Genomic DNA, 18549 nt, shown 5'->3' on the forward strand with positions numbered 1-18549 from the left:
TGAAGGCTGCGATGTCAAGTTGGTGTCCTTTTTCATGCGTGGTTTGTGGGTTTAGGATTTGGAAGGATAAGGCATTGAGAAATGATAGACAGTTTTCTGCTGGTTTGGATGCTTGATCTTCAAGGTGTATGTTTAGGTCTCCTAGGATGAGGTTGTATTCTGCTGTTAATGAGTTTTGGTATATGAAGTTTTCAAATTCAGGTCTTACTGTGGTCCAGTTTCCTGGTGTTATGTAGCAGAGCATGCAGTTTAGTGAGTTTTTTAGAGTAGTGCTTGAGAGATGGCAGGCAAGGAAGTCCATTTGTGGGGTGGATATTTTTTTGAGTATATTTAGGGTTAGGGAGTCCTTGATTAAGATTGCTAGTTCTCCTCCTCTTTTTTTCTCTCTGTAGGTCACTGTTATTTTGTATCCCTGAGGGAAGACTTCTGTTATTCTAGGACAGTGATGGCTAACCTTTTTGAGCCCGAGTGCCCAAACTGCCGCACAAAACCAAAGAATTTCCTCAAAGTGCCAGCACGTCAATTAAACCTTAATAACAAGATTTTAGTATCTAAAAACTCTTTATAAAGTTGCCTGAATTATGTAACATCATTTTTAAAGGTTGGAATCTTTGTATTGTCAGAGAATCAATTTGATTCACAATCCTTTGGTTTTCATTTCAATTTATTGGCAATTTATAATGTTTTAATGATTTCATTCATGGGCCGAATACACACATACTTTTCTCTGTCGCCGCACTCATTGACCAAAAGATTTGTAAGTCTGCAACCACGTCAAGGTAGACTCTTTCAGCAGCTCCCCTCCCTCCCCCTTACCTTTGTGGCCAAGTCAAAATGATCTACCAACAATAAAATTTTAAAAACACAAAGCACGGCAATGGAACCCCTTACATATTTCTTGGTGGGGGAGAGTTCAAACTATTAAAATGATGATCTTACCTGTAGTTTGCTACCAAATGAGTATGATACCTATTTATTTTCAGGGGTCCTTTTATAAAAAGCTTAATAGCATTTTAACAAAATTTCTTTGGCTTGGTAGAACACCTAGAATAGCTTTAGTAACTTTGCAAAAATCAATTAAGGAGGGAGGGGTAAATTTTCCAAATTTTTATAGGTACCATCAAGCCTATATTCTACGTCAGGGTATGTATTGGATCCTCTCAGAACTTTTAGATAATGCACCAGATTGGTTATATTTGGAATGGCGCCTTATGTTTCCCCTAAATTTAGTTCAACTTCCAAGTATTAACATGCCTAGAAGATACAAAGAAAATAAAATTTTAATGGATACTTGGAAAACGTTGAGATTTATAAGTAAATTAACACCTTTCCCAATAAACAAATCAACTAATCAATCTTTATGGATAAACTCCAAGATCAAAATTGGCGGAGTTCAAATCCTTTGGAAGAACTGGATTATTGCAGGCATTAGATCTTTAGATGACGTTATTTCAGAAGGTAAACTGCTGGATTTTTCACAATTGCAACATAGATTTGGTCTTAATAAAACACAAAGTTTTAAATGGTTGCAATTGAAGCAGGCCATTCAGGTTGGGTTCCCTGAATGGAAAACATTGAATAATCAATATAGTTTAAAGTTCTTATGTTTTCAAGCAGACTTCCTAGGACATCAAGCCGCATTGTGGTATAAATTAATATCTGGATATTTGAATAAAAAACCAAAAAATGGTCTAAGAGATATTTGGAGCATTGAGATTAAGCATCAAATTAATGCATCTCAATGGCCACTAATTTGGTCTTGGAGAATGGGATGTACAGTGTCAGCATCTATGAGACAAACTTGGTTCTTTTTATTACATAGAGCTTTTTGGACCCCTACACGTTTGCAAAAATTAGACAGTTCTAAGTCCAATAAATGCTGGCACTGTAATCTGGAACCAGGGACATTAGATCACTTACTGTATCATTGTCCCTACATTAAAACTTTTTGGAATTCAATTTGGCCACAAATTAATAAATTGATGGAAAATCATATAGCAATATCATATGATACGGTATTATTTGGAATGATGATGAGGAAAAAAAGTCAAATTTCACCAGAAAATAACAAGCTTTTATTAATTATGACAGGGGTTGCCATTCAGCATATAACCAATAATTGGAAGAATTATAATAACCTAAATTATACATTTTGGTGGAATACAATATGTCATATATTTAAAATGGAAAGAACAATAGCAATACAAAGAGGGACATATACTAAATTTATAAAAATATGGGGGCCATTGACAAAATACTGCAATGAATAAATAGTAGGATTTCTCTTCTTCTTTTAAATATCTTTTTTGTGACACACATAGAGGGGGGGTAATGAAAATTATTTTTACATAATATGTTATAATATGTTATACAATATGTAATGTATGAATGAAAAGTAATAGAAGGGTGGGGGGAGGGAGAGGGGAAAAAAAATATATTTTAGAATATGATATATTAGATAAAAAAGTGATATTGTGTATTCATCAATTGTATTTTAATATGTTGTACACTTTCTGTAAAATTTGAAAATAAAAAAAATAAAATAAAAAAAACACAAAGCACGCTGTACGCAGAGAAAATGTTAATTATCATTTATATTCCGCGGGTTTTCAAAGAGGTCAAGGCAGATGACTTTATGCAATGTCACCTCAGTAACAACTATACAAAAATAGACAAATATTCCCCCTCCCTTTTTACTAAACCGCGATAGCGGTTTTTAGCGCAGGGACCTGCGCTGAATGCCCCACGCTGCTCTTGAAGCTCATAGGCTCCCTGCGCTAAAAAACGCTATTGCGGTTTAGTAAAAGGGGGCCATAGTGCAAAATATAGACAGCATATATAAATTCTCAAAACAGACACATTTTCATCACTAAATTGAAAATAAAATCATTTTCCTACCTTTGGTAATTTCATCAGTCTCTGGTTGCACTTTATTCTTCTGACTGTGCATCCAATATTTCTTCCCTTTTTTCAGCCTCCTGTATGCTTTCTCTCCTCCAGACCTCATTCCCTCCCCAAACTTTTTCTTTGTTTCACCCTGCCCCCTTCTTTCTTTTTCTCTCTCTCCATACACCCTTTCATTCTGTATGTCTGTCTTTCTCTCTCTCTCCGTGCCCCATTTTTCTTTGTTTCACCCAGCCCTCTTTCTTTTTTATTTTTGGCTCCCTGTCCCCCCCTTTCTTTCTTTCTCCTTGCCCTCCCCTATGCAACCACCATTGGGAAAATGCTGCCACCGCCACTGGGGAATAGGCTGCCACTGCCGCTATCGGGAACAGGCCGGCGCCGAGTTCGCCCTGCTTCTCTTCCCCACGGGGCCGACCAACTCTCGCCAGTCGACGTCAATTCTAACATCGGAGAGGACGTTCTGGGCCAGCCAGGCAGCGATTGGCTGGCCCTGAACGTCCTCTCCGACATCAGAATTGACGCAGGTGGTGAGAGTTGGTCGGCCCCACAGGGAAAAGCAGGGAGAACTTGGCACCGGCCTGTTCCCAATGGCGGCGGTGGCACTCAAGTGGCTAAAGAGACGCAGTTTGTCAGCCTAGGGAGAACACTGGAGGGTGGCCAGCTGTGCACCTCCTTGGGGCGTAAAACTGGGGCAGACCGCCCCCACCCCCACCTTGGTATAGCACTGTCTGTACCTCCCTCCCTCCCTATGACCAAAAATTCTCCTTTCTTCTATTCCCCGTGTACACAACCATCTCTTTCTCTCCCTTCCTCTCTCCCAAGTTCATGCCTTGTGTCCAAAAACCCATTCCCTCCCCCACCTCAGGATCTATTTCCCTCCCTTCCTCTCTCCCAAGTCCATGCCTTCTGTGTGCAAAAACCCATTCCCTCCCCCACCTCAGCATCTCTTTCCCTCCTTTCCTCTCTCCCAAGTCGATGCCTTCTGTGTCCAAAAACCCATTCCCTCCCCCACCTCAGCATCTCTTTCCCTCCCTTCCTCTCTCCCAAGTCCATGCCTTCTGTGTGCAAAAACCCATTCCCTCCCCCACCTCAGCATCTCTTTCCCTCCTTTCCTCTCTCCCAAGTTCATGCTTTGTGTCCAAAAACCCATTCCATCCCCCACCTCAGCATCTCTTTCCCTCCTTTCCTCTCTCCCAAGTTCATGCTTTCTGTGTCCAAAAACCCATTAACTCCCCCACCTCAGCATCTCTTTCCCTCCCTTCCTCTCTCCCAAGTCCATGCCTTCTGTGTGCAAAAACCCATTCCCTCCCCCACCTCAGCATCTCTTTCCCTCCTTTCCTCTCTCCCAAGTTCATGCTTTCTGTGTCCAAAACCCCATTCCATCCCCCACCTCAGCATCTCTTTCCCTCCCTTCCTCTCTCCCAAGTTCATGCCTTCTGTGTCCAAAAACCCATTCCCTCCCCCACCTCAGCATCTCTTTCCCTCCCTTCCTCTCTCCCAAGTCCATGCCTTCTGTGTGCAAAAACCCATTCCCTCCCCCACCTCAGCATCTCTTTCCCTCCTTTCCTCTCTCCCAAGTTCATGCTTTCTGTGTCCAAAACCCCATTCCATCCCCCACCTCAGCATCTCTTTCCCTCCCTTCCTCTCTCCCAAGTCCATGCCTTCTGTGTCCAAAAACACATTCCCTCCCCCATCTCAGCATCTCTTTCCCTCCCTTCCTCTCTCCCAAGTCCATGCCTTCTGTGTGCAAAAACCCATTCCCTCCCCCACCTCAGCATCTCTTTCCCTCCTTTCCTCTCTCCCAAGTTCATGCTTTGTGTCCAAAAACCCATTCCATCCCCCACCTCAGCATCTCTTTCCCTCCCTTCCTCTCTCCCAAGTTCATGCCTTCTGTGTGCAAAAACCCATTCCCTCCCCCACCTCAGCATCTCTTTCCCTCCCTTCCTCTCTCTCAAGTCCATGCCTTCTGTGTGCAAAAACCCATTTCCTCCCCCACCTCAGCATCTCTTTCCCTCCTTTCCTCGCTCCCAAGTCCATGCCTTCTGTGTCCAAAAACCCATTCCCTCCCCCACCTCAGCATCTCTTTCCCTCCCTTCCTCTCTCCCAAGTCCATGTCTTCTGTGTGCAAAAACCCATTCCCTCCCCCACCTCAGCATCTCTTTCCCTCCTTTCCTCTCTCCCAAGTTCATGCTTTGTGTCCAAAAACCCATTCCATCCCCCACCTCAGCATCTCTTTCCCTCCCTTCCTCTCTCCCAAGTTCATGCCTTCTGTGTCCAAAAACCCATTCCCTCCCCCACCTTAGCATCTCTTTCCCTCCCTTCCTCTCTCCCAAGTCCATGCCTTCTGTGTGCAAAAACCCATTCCCTCCCCCACCTCAGCATCTCTTTCCCTCCTTTCCTCTCTCCCAAGTTCATGCTTTCTGTGTCCAAAACCCCATTCCCTCCCCCACCTCAGCATCTTTCCCTCCTTTCCTTTCTCCCAAGTTCATGCCTTGTGTCCAAAACGCACTCCCTCCCCCTTTTGTGTTCCCCGTTTGTCTCCCAGCCCATCTTAGCAACTTTCTCAACAAAATGTAGCTTGAGCCGCGTAGGCTTGTCTTCTATTTCCTGCCTGTCCTGCCGCGCACACATAGCCGATCGGAAATCTTCCCCGACTTCAGCGCTGACGTCGGAGGGCGGGCTTTGCTTAAGCCCTCCCTCCGACGTCAGCGCTGACGTCGGGGAAGATTTCCGATCGGCTGTGTGAGCTGCAGGGCAGTCGGAGTAGAAGACGAGCCTCGCGGCTCGAGTTATATTTAACCCCGCGGGCCCCCCATCGTCCCCGTTCAGCTCTATCTCCTGTGCACCCCCTGGTAGTACTGCCCTGATGGCGGCCCTGCGCGTGCCAGCTGCAAGGCCTTCGCGTGCCACAGTTGGCACGCGTGCCATAGGTTCGCCATCACTGTTCTAGGATCTGCGTCTGAGGTTAACCAGGTTTCTGTGAGGAAAAGGCAGTCTAGGTTTTTGTTTTTTATAAAGTTTTTTATGTGTTCTGTTTTAGGTCTTAAGGCTCTGATGTTTAAGTAGGCACATGTTAGAGTGGTGATATCTGTTTGGAAATTGTGAGTCGTTTCAGGGTAGATGAGTGTTTTAGGAGGAGGTTGAGGTTTGGTCTTGGGAAGTGTGGTCTTCTTCTCCAGGCTAAGGTGATGGGATGTTGAGCGCTGGTTTGGTGGTTTGAGCTTCTAACTATTGGGGTTCTCCTGTTGTGGTGTTGGATTTTGTTTGCTGTGGAGCTGGTAAGTTTGTTTGCTACTGCTTTCCAACTGGTAATGAGGAGGATTATCAGTAGGGTGGCCAGGGTGTGTGTTTGTGGGATTAGCTTCATTTTGGTGGGGGGGGGGCGGGTAGTGGGGATGAGTAGTTGGCTGTGAGAAAGTTGTTCTTCTTGTGTTGTACCTGGATGGGTAGGAGTAAGAATTACTTTAGTGTAGATGCTGTAGAGAGCCTTGGCGTGTGAGTATATGTTGGGAGTGAAGACTAGGAGAGAAATAAGTAATTTATCTCTTACTCTTATGTTTTACCCTTCTAGTTTACTTCTAGTTTACCTCAACTTAGACTTCTGCTCCTATTTCTAAAACCTTTATTGATGTCTTTCAGTAGTTAAATAGGAAGTATTTAGCAACCTGGCTAGAGCTGCCACATTATTTTGGTTACAAATGATGAGAAGATTGATTTGTACCCTTATAAATTTTGGGAAGTTCCTTTTGCTTCACAAAATGAGATTTGTGTAATCAAAAATAGATCTTTACTAAGAGAAACCTGAACAATGTATTCTTTTCAATCTAATTACCTCTGAATCAGGATGGTCTGCTTTAAAACTCCCCCAAAGATTAAGAATCAAATTGAATGTGAAGTGATGGTATTGTAAAGATTTTAAAAAGTGAAACTCTTGAAGAGAAGTGATCTTGATGCAGCTCCTTATGCTTGTAGGAATTCAACCACATTCTCTCTGCTTCCTGTAAAATGAGACACTAGCAGAAGCTCTGGTTCCCTGAGCACAGAACTGCAGCTTTTATTAGTTCTGTATTTTGTCCAAATGGATGCTATAACTTGCAGTCCTTCTAGTGTAGATGCTGGCTATATCAGTTGTCAATAACTTGCAGGCTGTTACCTGAATGCATAAGAGTATACCCAAGCAGGCTGCAGATTCCAGAGTTCTGAAATATTACTGGCCACTGGCTGTAGGATAAGAGCAGAACATCTAAGAACATGCACACAAATGTCATAGAATAAACTAAAGCTAGCTTAAATTTATCAACTATTTTCTTTCTTTTTGTGTCTGAGAGAAAATCCTTCATAAATCAAATACTATGTAGACATTTCATAATATTCTTGTGCTGTCGGGTTGAAGAAAGGAAAGCTAGCCTGATGGTTTGGGCATTTTTCTTTTCTAGACCTTGGAATGGTGACCATCCTGCACAAAAGAACACAGCAGTTGCAGATCCCAAAAGAAGCAAATTGGAGTCATCCTTGGGTGACCTAGGGTGACCTAGTACGGCTTTACTCCTGAATTTGTTGATTTAATGTGGAAAACCTTTCAGGAAAGCTGTCCTTCAAAGACAAAGCAGGCTGTGCTTCTGACACTGCATGTGAGGGCTTGGCCCTCTGGGTGTATTTGCCTCACAGTCTACTACTGATCAGGGCTTGGGTGATCCCTTTGATGGGAACACAAATAAGTCTCAAGATGCACCTCCTATATCAGAGGACGTAGGCCAGCACTCTGGCACTTTGGATCGTGTTTTGGCTTTAGATCCTGGGGATGATCCCATGGTCCTGCGTTTCTTTAAGTCCACGGCTCTGCAGGATCTCATTTGAGTCCTTGCATGAGCTGAACTTAGACTCTCAGCCAGCTCCATCTACTTCCTTCTCCCTTATGAATGGAGTGAGGGTTCAAGCTTCTACTTTTCCCTGGCATTCTAACATTGATGTCTTGGTCATTGAGCAGTGGGATTCTCCTGAGGGGACCCTCAAGGTTGTGAGAGCCATGTCTTGGTTGTATCCTATGGTACAGGAGTGCCAGCAACTTTTTATCCAGCTTAAAGGGTTATTCCATGTCAAGTGATCAAGGGCTCCCTGCATGACCATCACGGATTTTGATAAAACTTTATGCACAAAGTCCCACATGTATCAAACGAACTTTGGTAAAGTTTTAGTTTCGCCTGTGGAATATTCGTGGAGATATAGCCATTTGTTTGACCCCATACTGTAAGTTGTAAGTTGAAACGTAGGCCGTTGCCATGGTGACATCTCCCAACTTTGTCCCCCTTTTTCGGGCATTGTTAACCTGCGTTGAAAAATGAAGTCCACTTTTCTAGGGGGTTTGAAATATGCTCTTTCTAATAAGACTGATTTGAAAGAGTTTCTAAAAGGTATTTTTCTGTAAAAGCAGGCTGAAAATACCCTATTTTTGGCCTTTTTACACAAATTAGCAAATTTACACTTTATTTGTAAACTAATGGAAAGAGCTTGGAGGTTGAAATTGTACTTTTGAAAACAACGTTGTACTGAGACATTATGCGCCAAATTTCGCATTTATTACTCAATTATTGTGGGAGCTAAGTAATGTCAAACTTTGACTTTTTTTGGAGCACTAATTTTTTCGGCCAAGTTTACTGTAATTCAGCCATTCACTCAGTGCTTGACAAAAATTATTATTGGTAGCACTGAATAGAGCTCCAAAGGTTGTGCAGGGTAGCTAAGTTTCAGTTTTTTTGGAAACATAGCTCGTGAGATATTGTGTCTCAAAGTTGTCAGAATGTCATTGTCGTACTGTATTTCATTGTGGTATGGGGTCAAATAAATGGCTATATCTCCACAAATATTCCACAGGCGAAACTAAAACTTTACCAAAGTTCGTTTGAGACATGGTGGACTCTGCATATGAAGTTTCATCAAAATCCGTGATGGTCATGCAGGGCACTTTCCAAGAATCTGATCACTTGACATGGAATGACCCTAAAGTGGATTCTTTGGTTGTGCAGATTACCGAGTGCACCTCACTTCCTAGTGAGGGCGATGTAGTGTTCAAGGATATGCAGGATTGCTGCATGGATGGTATTCTCAGGAGGATTTTCGAGGCATTGACTTTGGGAGTTAAAGCAACCTCAGTGGCATTCTTTGACACATGCCTTTCTTTGCAGACTACATACTCTAGAGCTGGGGTGTCCAACCTTTTGGCTTCCCTGGCCGCATTAGTTGAAAAAAGTTTTTCTGGGGCCGCGCAAACACTGCAGCAAGACAGAGGAGGGAGCCGGCAAGATAGTAAACATCCGGGGCCATCAGAGGAAAACACTGCATCACCTTCGACTGGGGCCGCACAAAATGCTTCATGGGGCCGCAGGTTGGACACCCCTGCTCTAGAGCATGAGGGCAAGGAGCCCGTATCTCAGCTCCTTTTATCTGGAGTGGATTATATGGCAGATACTCTCTATGACATTATTTATGAGCAAAGCAGCTCATTCAATCTCTGCATGCAGACAGTGGGCTGGAGATTCCACCTCTAAAGCTACTCTCAACAGGCTCCCTTTTAAGGGGCAGTTGTTATTCAGAAAGAGTCTGAATGATCTTATGTCTTGTGTGGTGGATCTTCGACCCAACACTGCCTGACAGCAGGCCCAGAACCTCTAGAAGCTCAGGTCACTCTACTTTTTGTGTCTACAGGAGATATCAGCAGTATTCCAGCTCCAGTTCCCAGAGATTCTCCCAGAATTACAGGCAGCATTTTTCAGGATCCAGATGCAACCATCAACACCCCATCCCCTATGTCAAGAAGTTGCAATGGCGCTAGGTCGGAGGTGGCTCTTTTCAGAATAGGCCAACTTTCGGACTTTCTACGGGTCTGGGTTCAGATTTCATCTGACCGCTGGCTTCTGGACATCATCAAGAGCAGCTACAAGCTGGAATTCGCCTGGGCCCTAACAGACTGGTTTGTGGATTCTCCCATGGGGCGCCTGTAGAATGCGATCCTAGTGCAACCACTGTGAGAAGGTTGCTCGACATTTAGGCCATAGAGCTGGTGCCGCCCAAAGACTCTGGATCAGGCAGATATTCCATATACATCGTGCCTAAGAAAAGCTCCGAAGATTGGAGACCCATTCTGGACATCATGTAAATGCAGCGCTCAGAGTCTCCCTTTTTCACATGGAGATGGTTCAATCTGTCATAGCGGTGGTGACTCCAGGAAAGTTTCTGGCCTCTCTAGATCTGACAGAGGCCTACTTGCATATTCCCATTTTCCCAGACCACAGAAAATTCTTAAGGTTTCATATCCTAGATTAGCATTGTCAGTTCTCGGCTCTGCCCTTTGACCTGGCTACAGCTCCCCACACGTTCACCAAAGTGATGGTGGTAGTGGTAGCCCACCTTTGAAATATGGAACTGCAAGCGTATCCCTACCTGGAAAACTGGCTGATTTGGTTCCCCTTGTTGCCCGAGGGTCAACACACCTTCAGGTCAGATCAGGTGATTAAAGTCCTAGAGGATCTGGATTTGATTGTGAATTACCAAAATAGTCATGTCTCCAACACAATCCCTGGAGTACCTGAATGTTTTGTTTGACATGGCTGTAGGCCATGTCTGTATTCCAGAGGCATGCAGATAGAAGCTTTGCTCTCAGATAATGAGCCTCTTGACCAAGCCAGCTCCTTCAGCATGTGACTATCTTCAAGGTGGCCACAATAGATGTCATGCCTTGGGTGAGAGCCCACATGCGTCCTCTTCAATATGCATTACTCACACATTGGTTTCCTCAGACAGACTTATTACAGAAGTCTTTGCCTTGGACATCGAGGCCAGAGTCAGCAAGGATTTGTGGCTCAGCCCTCAGTCTCTTACCAAGGGCATACCCCTTTGGATATCTTCTTAGTTGGTCGTGATGATGGATGCCAGTCTCCTTGGCTAGGGAGCTCATTACAACTGTTAACTCATTCAGGGACATTGGTTGCCCACTCAGAGGAAATGGTCAATCAACCGACTGGAACTCTGAGCCATTCAGTTGGCTCTGGTGAAGCTACAGAAGATTCTGGAAGGCTAGGCAGTTCAGGTCTTCTCACCAGGGGACACCAAGTGCCCATTTGTGTCTGGAGATCCATTTGCTCTTTACCTGGGCAGAATTTCATCTGCATGTGTTCTTGGAGGCGCACATAGCAGGAGTGGCAATGTCCAAGCCAATTTCCTCAGTAAGACTTTGGATCTGGGTGAGTGGATGCTGTCAGAAGCAGCATTCCAAGCCATTATTCGCTGATGGGGTCAATCGCAATTCGACCTCATGGCTACAGCAAAGAACAGAAAGGCAAACCTATCTTTCAGCTGAAGATACGAGCCCAGAAGTGTGGGCCTGGATGCTTTGTCCAGCCTTGGCCACAGAGTATGCTTTTGTATGTCTTTCCCCTGTGGCCCATGATTGGCCGAATCCTTCAGTGGATTGCAAGTCATCGGGAAAAGGTCGTTCTCGTAGCTCTAAACTAGCCACGCAGACCATGGTATGTGGATCTGGTATGTCTTCGGATGGGTTCTGGCCTCAGGTTTTGGGTGCATATGGATCTTCTTTTTCAAGGTCCAGTGTGCTTTACTGCATGGCTCTTCAGTGCAAAGTGTTAGCATGTAAGGGGTACTCAGAAGTGGTCATTACAACTCTTCTCAAGTTTAAAAAGGCAACAATAGTATTGGCCTGTGCTAAGGTGTGAACGTAAGAATAGCCTTACTGGGTCAGACCAATGGTCCATCAAGCCCAGTAGCCCGTTCTCACAGTGGCCAATCCAGGTCACTAGTACCTGACCAAAACCCAAGGAGTAGCAATATTCCATGTTACTGATACAGGGCAAGCAGTGGCTTCTCCCATATCTTTCTCAATAACAGACTATGGACTTTTCCTTCAGGAACTTGTCCAAACCTTTCTTAAAACCAGCTACGCTATCTTACCACATCCTCTGGCAAAGCGTTCCAGAGCTTAACTATTCTCTGAGTGAAAAAAATTTCCTCTTATTAATTTTAAAAGTATCTCCCTGTAACTTCAAGTGTCCCCTAGTCTTTGTAATTTTTGACAGAGTGAAAAATCGATCCACTTGTACCCATTCTACTCCACTCAGGATTTTGTAGATTTCAATCATATCTCCCCTCCGCTGTCTCTTTTTCAACCATTTTAGTCTTTCCGCATACGAGAGGAGTTCCATCCCCTTTACCATCTTGGTCGCTCTTCTTTGAACCTATTCTAGCACCACTATATCTTTCTTGAGATAAGGAGACCAGAATTGAATGCAGTACACCAGATGAGGTCACACCATGGAGCAATGCAGGGGCATTATAACATTCTTAGTCTTGTTAACCACCCCTTTTTTTTAATAATTCCTAGCATCCTGTTTGCTTTTTTGGCCTCCACCACACATTGGGCGGAAGGTTTCATCATATTGTCTACGATGATACCCAGATCCTTTTCTTGGGCGCTAATCCCCAAGGTGGACCCTAACATCCGGTAACTGTGATTCAGGTTATTCTTCCCAATGTGCATCACTTTGCATTTGTCCACATTAAATTTCATCTGCCATTTGGATGCCCAGTCTTCCAATTTCCTAAGTTCCACCTGCAATTTTTAACAATCTGCATGTGTTTTAACAACTTTGAACAGTTTAGTGTCATCTGCAAATTTAATAACCTCACTCGTAGTTCCAATTTCCAGATCATTTATAAATAAGTTAAATAGCACCAGTTCCAGTACAGACCCCTAGGGCATTCCACTGTTTACTCTCCTCCATTGAGGAAAAATGACCATTTAACCCTACCCTCTGTTTTCTATCCGATAACCAATTCCTAATCCACAACTGAACTTTGCTACCTATCCCATGACACTTTAATTTTCTTAGGAGCCTCTCATGAGGAACTTTTTCAAAAGCTTTCTGAAAATCTAGATACACTATATCAACCGGCTCACCTTTATGCACATTTTTATTCACACCTTCAAAGAAGTCAAGCAAATTTGTGAGGCAAGATATGCCTCAGCTGAACACATGCTGACTCTTTCTCATTAAATCATGTTTGTCTATGTTCCACAATTTTATTTTTTATAATTATTTCTACCATTTTGCCTGGCACTTAAGTGAGGCTTATCGGTCTGTAATTTCCTGGATCTCCCCTGGAGCCCTTTTTAAAAATCGGCGTAACATTGGCCACTCTCCAATCTTCAGGTACTACAGACGATTTTAGTGACAGGTTACAGATCACTAACAGCAGGTCAGCAATTTCATATTTGAGTTATTTTAGTACCCTGAGATGTATACCATCCGGTCCTGGCGATTTATAACTTTTTAGCTGTTGATTTGGCTTAGTACATCTTTCAGATTCACTGAGATTTCTTTCAGTTCCTTCACATCATCACCCTTGAAAACTATTTCCGGTTCAGGTAGATCTCTTACATCTTCATCCGTAAAGACCAAAGCAAAGAATTCATTCATTCTTTCCACTATCGCCATATCCTCCATGAGCGCCCCTTTTGCTCCTTAATCATCCAACGGTCCCACAGATTCCCTCGTAGGTTTTCTGCTTCTGATGTACCTAAAAAAATTGCTATGAGTTTTTGCCTCTTTTGCAAGTTCTCTTCATATTCTTTCTTAGCTGTCTTTATCAATGCTTTGCATCTAAATTGCCAGTGCTTGTGTTTCTTTTTATTTTTTTCATTCGGATCCTTTTTCTATTCTTTAAAGGATGTTTTTTGGCTCTAATAGCCTCTTTCACTTCACCTTTTAACCACGCTGGCTCTCATTTCCTCTTCTTTCCACCTTTGCTGATAAGTGGAATATATCTGGTCTAGGCTTCCACGATGGTATTTTTAAATAATATCCATGCCTGGCTTGCAGTCCTAACCTTTGCAACTGATCCTTTTAGCTTCTTTTTAACCATTTTCCTCATTTTATCATAGTCACCCTTTCGACTTTCCAGCAATGGTGTGCCCAGGAAAAGGTGGAGCCGTTTTCAGCTCCATTTTTTGCGGTGTTGGCTTTCCTCCAAGCCGGCCTTGACAAGGAATTTATGATGACGTCCCTTTGGGTCCAAGTTGCCGGTCTCTCTTGTTTCAGGGCTCGAGACTGCATATTTGCGCTCGTGTCTCATCTAGGCATAGCTAGATTTTTGAAGGGTACACTGCACATCAGACCTCCTGGTCGAAGCCCCGTTCCCTTTGTGGGATCTTAATGTGTTTCTATGGGGTCTCAGCCATGCTCTGTTCAAGCTGCTGAACGAGGTGTCTGCTGAATTTGATGCTCAAGACAGTTTTTCTGGTGGCTGTGACTTCGGTGAGATGGGTCTCGGAACTCCAGGTTCTTTCTTGTAGGGAGCCTTTCCTTTAAATCTCTGACACTGGTGTCTCTTTGCACATCATTCCTTCCTTCTTGCTGATCATGGTTTCAGCATTTAATGTCAATCAGCGATTGCCAGCGTTCCAGTCCACAGGTTCCAAGAAACAGGACCGGAATTTGAAGAAGTTGGATATGAGAAGAGTACTACTTTGATATCTGGAGGTCACCAATGAGTTTAGGCTCTCTGATCATTTTTTGTGCTGACTAATCCAGTTAAGCGAGGTGCATCAGGCCACGATTTCCAGGTGGATTTGAAGGGCCATTTTGTCAGCATATATTGTTTGTGGGAAACAGTCCTCTGTTTCTGTAAAGGTGCATTCGAACAGAAGTGTAGCTTCGTGTTGGGCTGAAGCTAGGGCAGTATCTCCAGCAGAGATTTGTAGGGCTGTGACTTAGTGCACTTTATATACATTTGCTAAGTTTTACAGAGTGGATGTAGTGGTAAAGGAGGACACTGCCTTTGGGTCCTCCGTGCTATATGCCAACACAGTCATCCTGCCCTAGATTCCTGGGACTGCTTTTGTATGTTCCACTTGTCCAGAATGACACACTTATTGTACTGTAAAAAGAGATTAGGTTTTTACCTTGCTGATATATTTTCCATTAGTTAGGTGTATCATTCTGGACCTCCGCCCTGTCTTTTTTCTTTCCTGTGCCTGCCTACTGTCTCATTAAGAATGTTCTTCTGCAAGTCTGGTACTTGGAAGCCAGTCAGCCCTATGGGCCATGAAGAGTAATTTATTATTGGTGTATTCTGGGGTACTATTTGAGCTCCTTTGATGCTTCTGTTGACATGTTTATTCCTTTGCTTGATTGTTCATAGTTCTTATGTTATTTGGTTTAAGCAGTTTTCCCATATCCCTACTGATTACAGAAGAGCTCTTGCTTGCTTGGGGACTAACTGTAGATGGTAGTAGAGCTCTCAGTGAAGTGGGAGGGTTATAGAAAGAATCCTTAGTGGCCATGGGGAGATTACCCCACTTGTCCAGAATGACACACCTATTTACTGGAAAAGATATTAGCAAGTTAAGAACCTAATCTCTTTATATCTAAACATACCTAATCTTAGCAAAAGCTCTATCTTACATCATGACTGATGAACTGAAGGTGCTTTTCTTTTGTCCTACAACTGTGTTAATTACAGATCAACTAAGTCCAAGTTTATGTTGTATTTGATATACTGTCCATCAGTACAGCCTGAGTGTTTTAATTGCATAAACATTTATTAGTATTGTCTATGCAGCATGTTACTTATGTATTGTTCTGTAATTTTGGTATTAATTGCAATTTTTCTAGGTGTGAAGGTGAAATCTGCAAGAACACAGACAGGTTCTTTCTCCCAGCAGATGATGGGAAGTAGCCCTCCAAGATCGTATCCCCTTTCAGCACCATTTGAACAGGATCCGCACTATCTATTCAGCCCGAACAAATCCTCCATGTCGGGCCTGCTGGAAGGGCATTTGATTCCTATGGCTATACCATTAGGTAAGAATAAAGACCAAAAACATTCCTGATAATTCAGATAAGAACTTAAGGACATAAGAACTGCCATACTAGAACAGACCGAAGGTCCATCAAGCCCAGTATCTTGTTTCTGATTTAACAACTTAAAACAACTTTGTATCATCATCAAATTTAATTATCTCACTACTGTAGTTATTCCTATCTCTAAATCATTGATAAATATGTTAAAAAGCAGCGGTCCCAGCAAAGAACCCTGGGGAACGCCACTATTTACCCTTCTCCATTGAGAATATTGACCATTTAAAACCACTTTCTGTCTTTCAACCAGTTCTTAATCCATAAAAGGACATTATCTCCTATCCCATGACTTTCTAATTTCCTTATCTTGTCAAGACTATTGAAATGACAGCAGCAATACTAATTATAGTTTTCAGATCTTTCCCATTTCTGTGCACAATATCTTCTTTCTTTTATGTTGTTCTTAGTTCTGCTATTTTTAGGATGGGAGCAATATTATATCAGCTTACCTTTTGCAATGTGAGTAATGGTGGTGTGGTTGAGGAGAAACTAGCAATACCATATGAAACAGCACCAAAACCCAATGGCTGTTGCATCACAATTGAAGTAATGCAGTTCAGCAGCTATAAATGGGCTTACTGTTTGCATACAATTAGATGTCACTATAGTTAATAAAAACCTTAACTAAGCTGAGCATGGAAAAGACAAACAGAGACAAATTTTAAAAAGAAACAATTACCCCCAGTCTTTTTAGATGCTAGCTGAAGAAATAATTTCCACTTCTTGCACAACCCCACTCTTTTCCTGAACTCCTGAACAGGTTATACATCCCATCTCGTGAGATCCTTTCTAGGAAACCTCATTAGCATAGCTTTTTGCTCCTCCTCTCTTACCTTTAGACTGCCCTCCAACTTCCAATTGTCTTCCTACAAGTGAGACAGTCTGCTTATGTTTCTTTTTTCTCTAAAGTCAGTATTTCTTCATACTTTTGTGCTGCAGAGGTTCCCCATGGGAGACAGCTCTGGTTGCAGGAGATCACAGACTTTAAGGGCAAAGTCTGCTTCCAGGGGGTTGGTTGCTCTGCAGTGCATCCACCTTGACAACCTGTATTCTCAGTTCGTGGCATGCACAGTGAGTAAAAAGACAGCCAGCTTGTGAGATCAATTATGGGAGGGTCTCCAGAATTAAGTTTTGGGAGTTTTAGTGCTTAGCCTTAGGTTAGAGAATGACACGGGGAAAAAAATCTGTCCCCGTCACTGCACTGTCCCCGGCCCACCATCCTCTGCACCGCCCCATCACCGCCATCCCTTTCACCGCCTCGTCACCGCCACTGCCATCCCATTCACCGCCCCGTCACCATCCCCGCAGCATCCATATAATCCTCAGTACTGTGAAACACCATGAAGACAGAAGAGAGTTCTGCCACTACTACTACTGCACTGAGAATCTGTTTCAGTGCCTCTGCCCTGTAGTAAAAAACGAACATAAAATAAATCAATTAACTTGTCCTCCCTTTCAATGACGTGTCCCCCATGTTCACCTATAGCTCAAATCAGGTCAATTGTGCACACTAAAAATGCAGGAGGATCTGGAACATGAGCGCAGGCAGGCAGTGATACAAAAAAAAAGCCTCCGTCCTTTTCCCCTTCTCTTACCGCCATGCTGCAGCTGCTAAAGCCTGAAGTCTTCTTTCCGACTCAATTCTGAGGTCGGAGAGGACGTTCTGGGCCAGCCAGGCAGCAATTGGCTGGCCCAGAACGTCCTCTCCGACGTTAGAATTGACTTCGGATAGACTTCCTGTCGGCTTTAGTAGCTGTAGCATGGCGATAAGAGCAGGAGAAAAGGAGAGGCTTTTTTTTTTTTTTTTCTTCGCGCAGACCGGCAGAAATTCAACCGGCGGTGCTCTTCCAATTCAAAGGTGAGGTGGAGGGAGGGAGATGGCGGGGACCGCGCGATCTTGATTGCCTCACTGCGTGGACAAGTCCATTCACCGCTCCACTGGGCAGTGAATGGCCTTGTCCCCGTCCCGCAGAGGCCACTATTTTTTCTTCCCCGTTTTGGCGGGTTACCCGCGGCTAAACGCGGCTAGCCGCGGGTAACCGCCACCGTGTCATTCTCTACCTTAGGTCACCCACCTCAAAAATCCCAAAATTGCTATGTTTTGCATTTTGTTGTGAGTTTCCCGGCTGTTTTTAGTGCAAAAATCTCTCTCACAGTGGCCATCTTGGATTTCCCACTTTGAATTTAAAAGTTTTTATCTGCCTCAGACTTTGTTTTTCAAAGAAAATAGAATGGACTCCTCAGGGAAGGATAATTCAGATTCATGTCCTGTTTGTGGCGGATGGCTATTGGGCGAGCAGTCGTGTTCCACGTGCCACGCAGCGTGTGAGGGGGAGGTAGTGTTGACTTTATCCTCCTCTGCCCCTTCAGAGTCTTTTGGTATTCAGACCATCCGTGTACCATCCAAAAAGTCCAAATTGGGGATGAGGTGTAGCGCAGCGCAGCTGTGTTTCTGTTGAAACGCAGCTGTGATTCGGTGTCAAAACCCTAGAAAAGCTCCAAGAGCTCAAAACAAGGGTTGGAAGGGACATCTGCCCCCCAGGAGCAATGCTTTCCCTTGGAATTTATTAATATGTTGTTTCAAGCTTATTTGGCAAACAAAAATTCACAAAATCCACCTCGCGTGGCGGCCCTGTGGGCGCTGGGGGTTGCCCCCAAGAGCGCAGTTCCCCTTCACCAGAGCCATGCATAGGCGGGGGACAATCCCTCTGATGAT

At 43.7% G+C, this 18549-nt stretch overlaps 1 protein-coding gene across 5 annotated transcripts in view; it reads left to right on the forward strand.

Moving 5' to 3' along the window:
- The window catches only part of KIAA0586 (KIAA0586 ortholog), a 397462-nt gene that overhangs the window by 148181 nt on the left and 230732 nt on the right, over nucleotides 1-18549 (forward strand). For all 5 annotated transcript variants that reach the window (XM_033951201.1, XM_033951204.1, XM_033951205.1 and 2 more), the window contains one exon: nucleotides 15588-15776. In XM_033951201.1, coding sequence (XP_033807092.1) covers nucleotides 15588-15776 — 189 coding nt within the window. The remainder of the gene's footprint in view (nucleotides 1-15587; nucleotides 15777-18549) is intronic.

Source organism: Geotrypetes seraphini, chromosome 7 (genome assembly GCF_902459505.1).
Source record: "Geotrypetes seraphini chromosome 7, aGeoSer1.1, whole genome shotgun sequence".
NCBI lineage: Eukaryota > Metazoa > Chordata > Amphibia > Gymnophiona > Dermophiidae > Geotrypetes > Geotrypetes seraphini.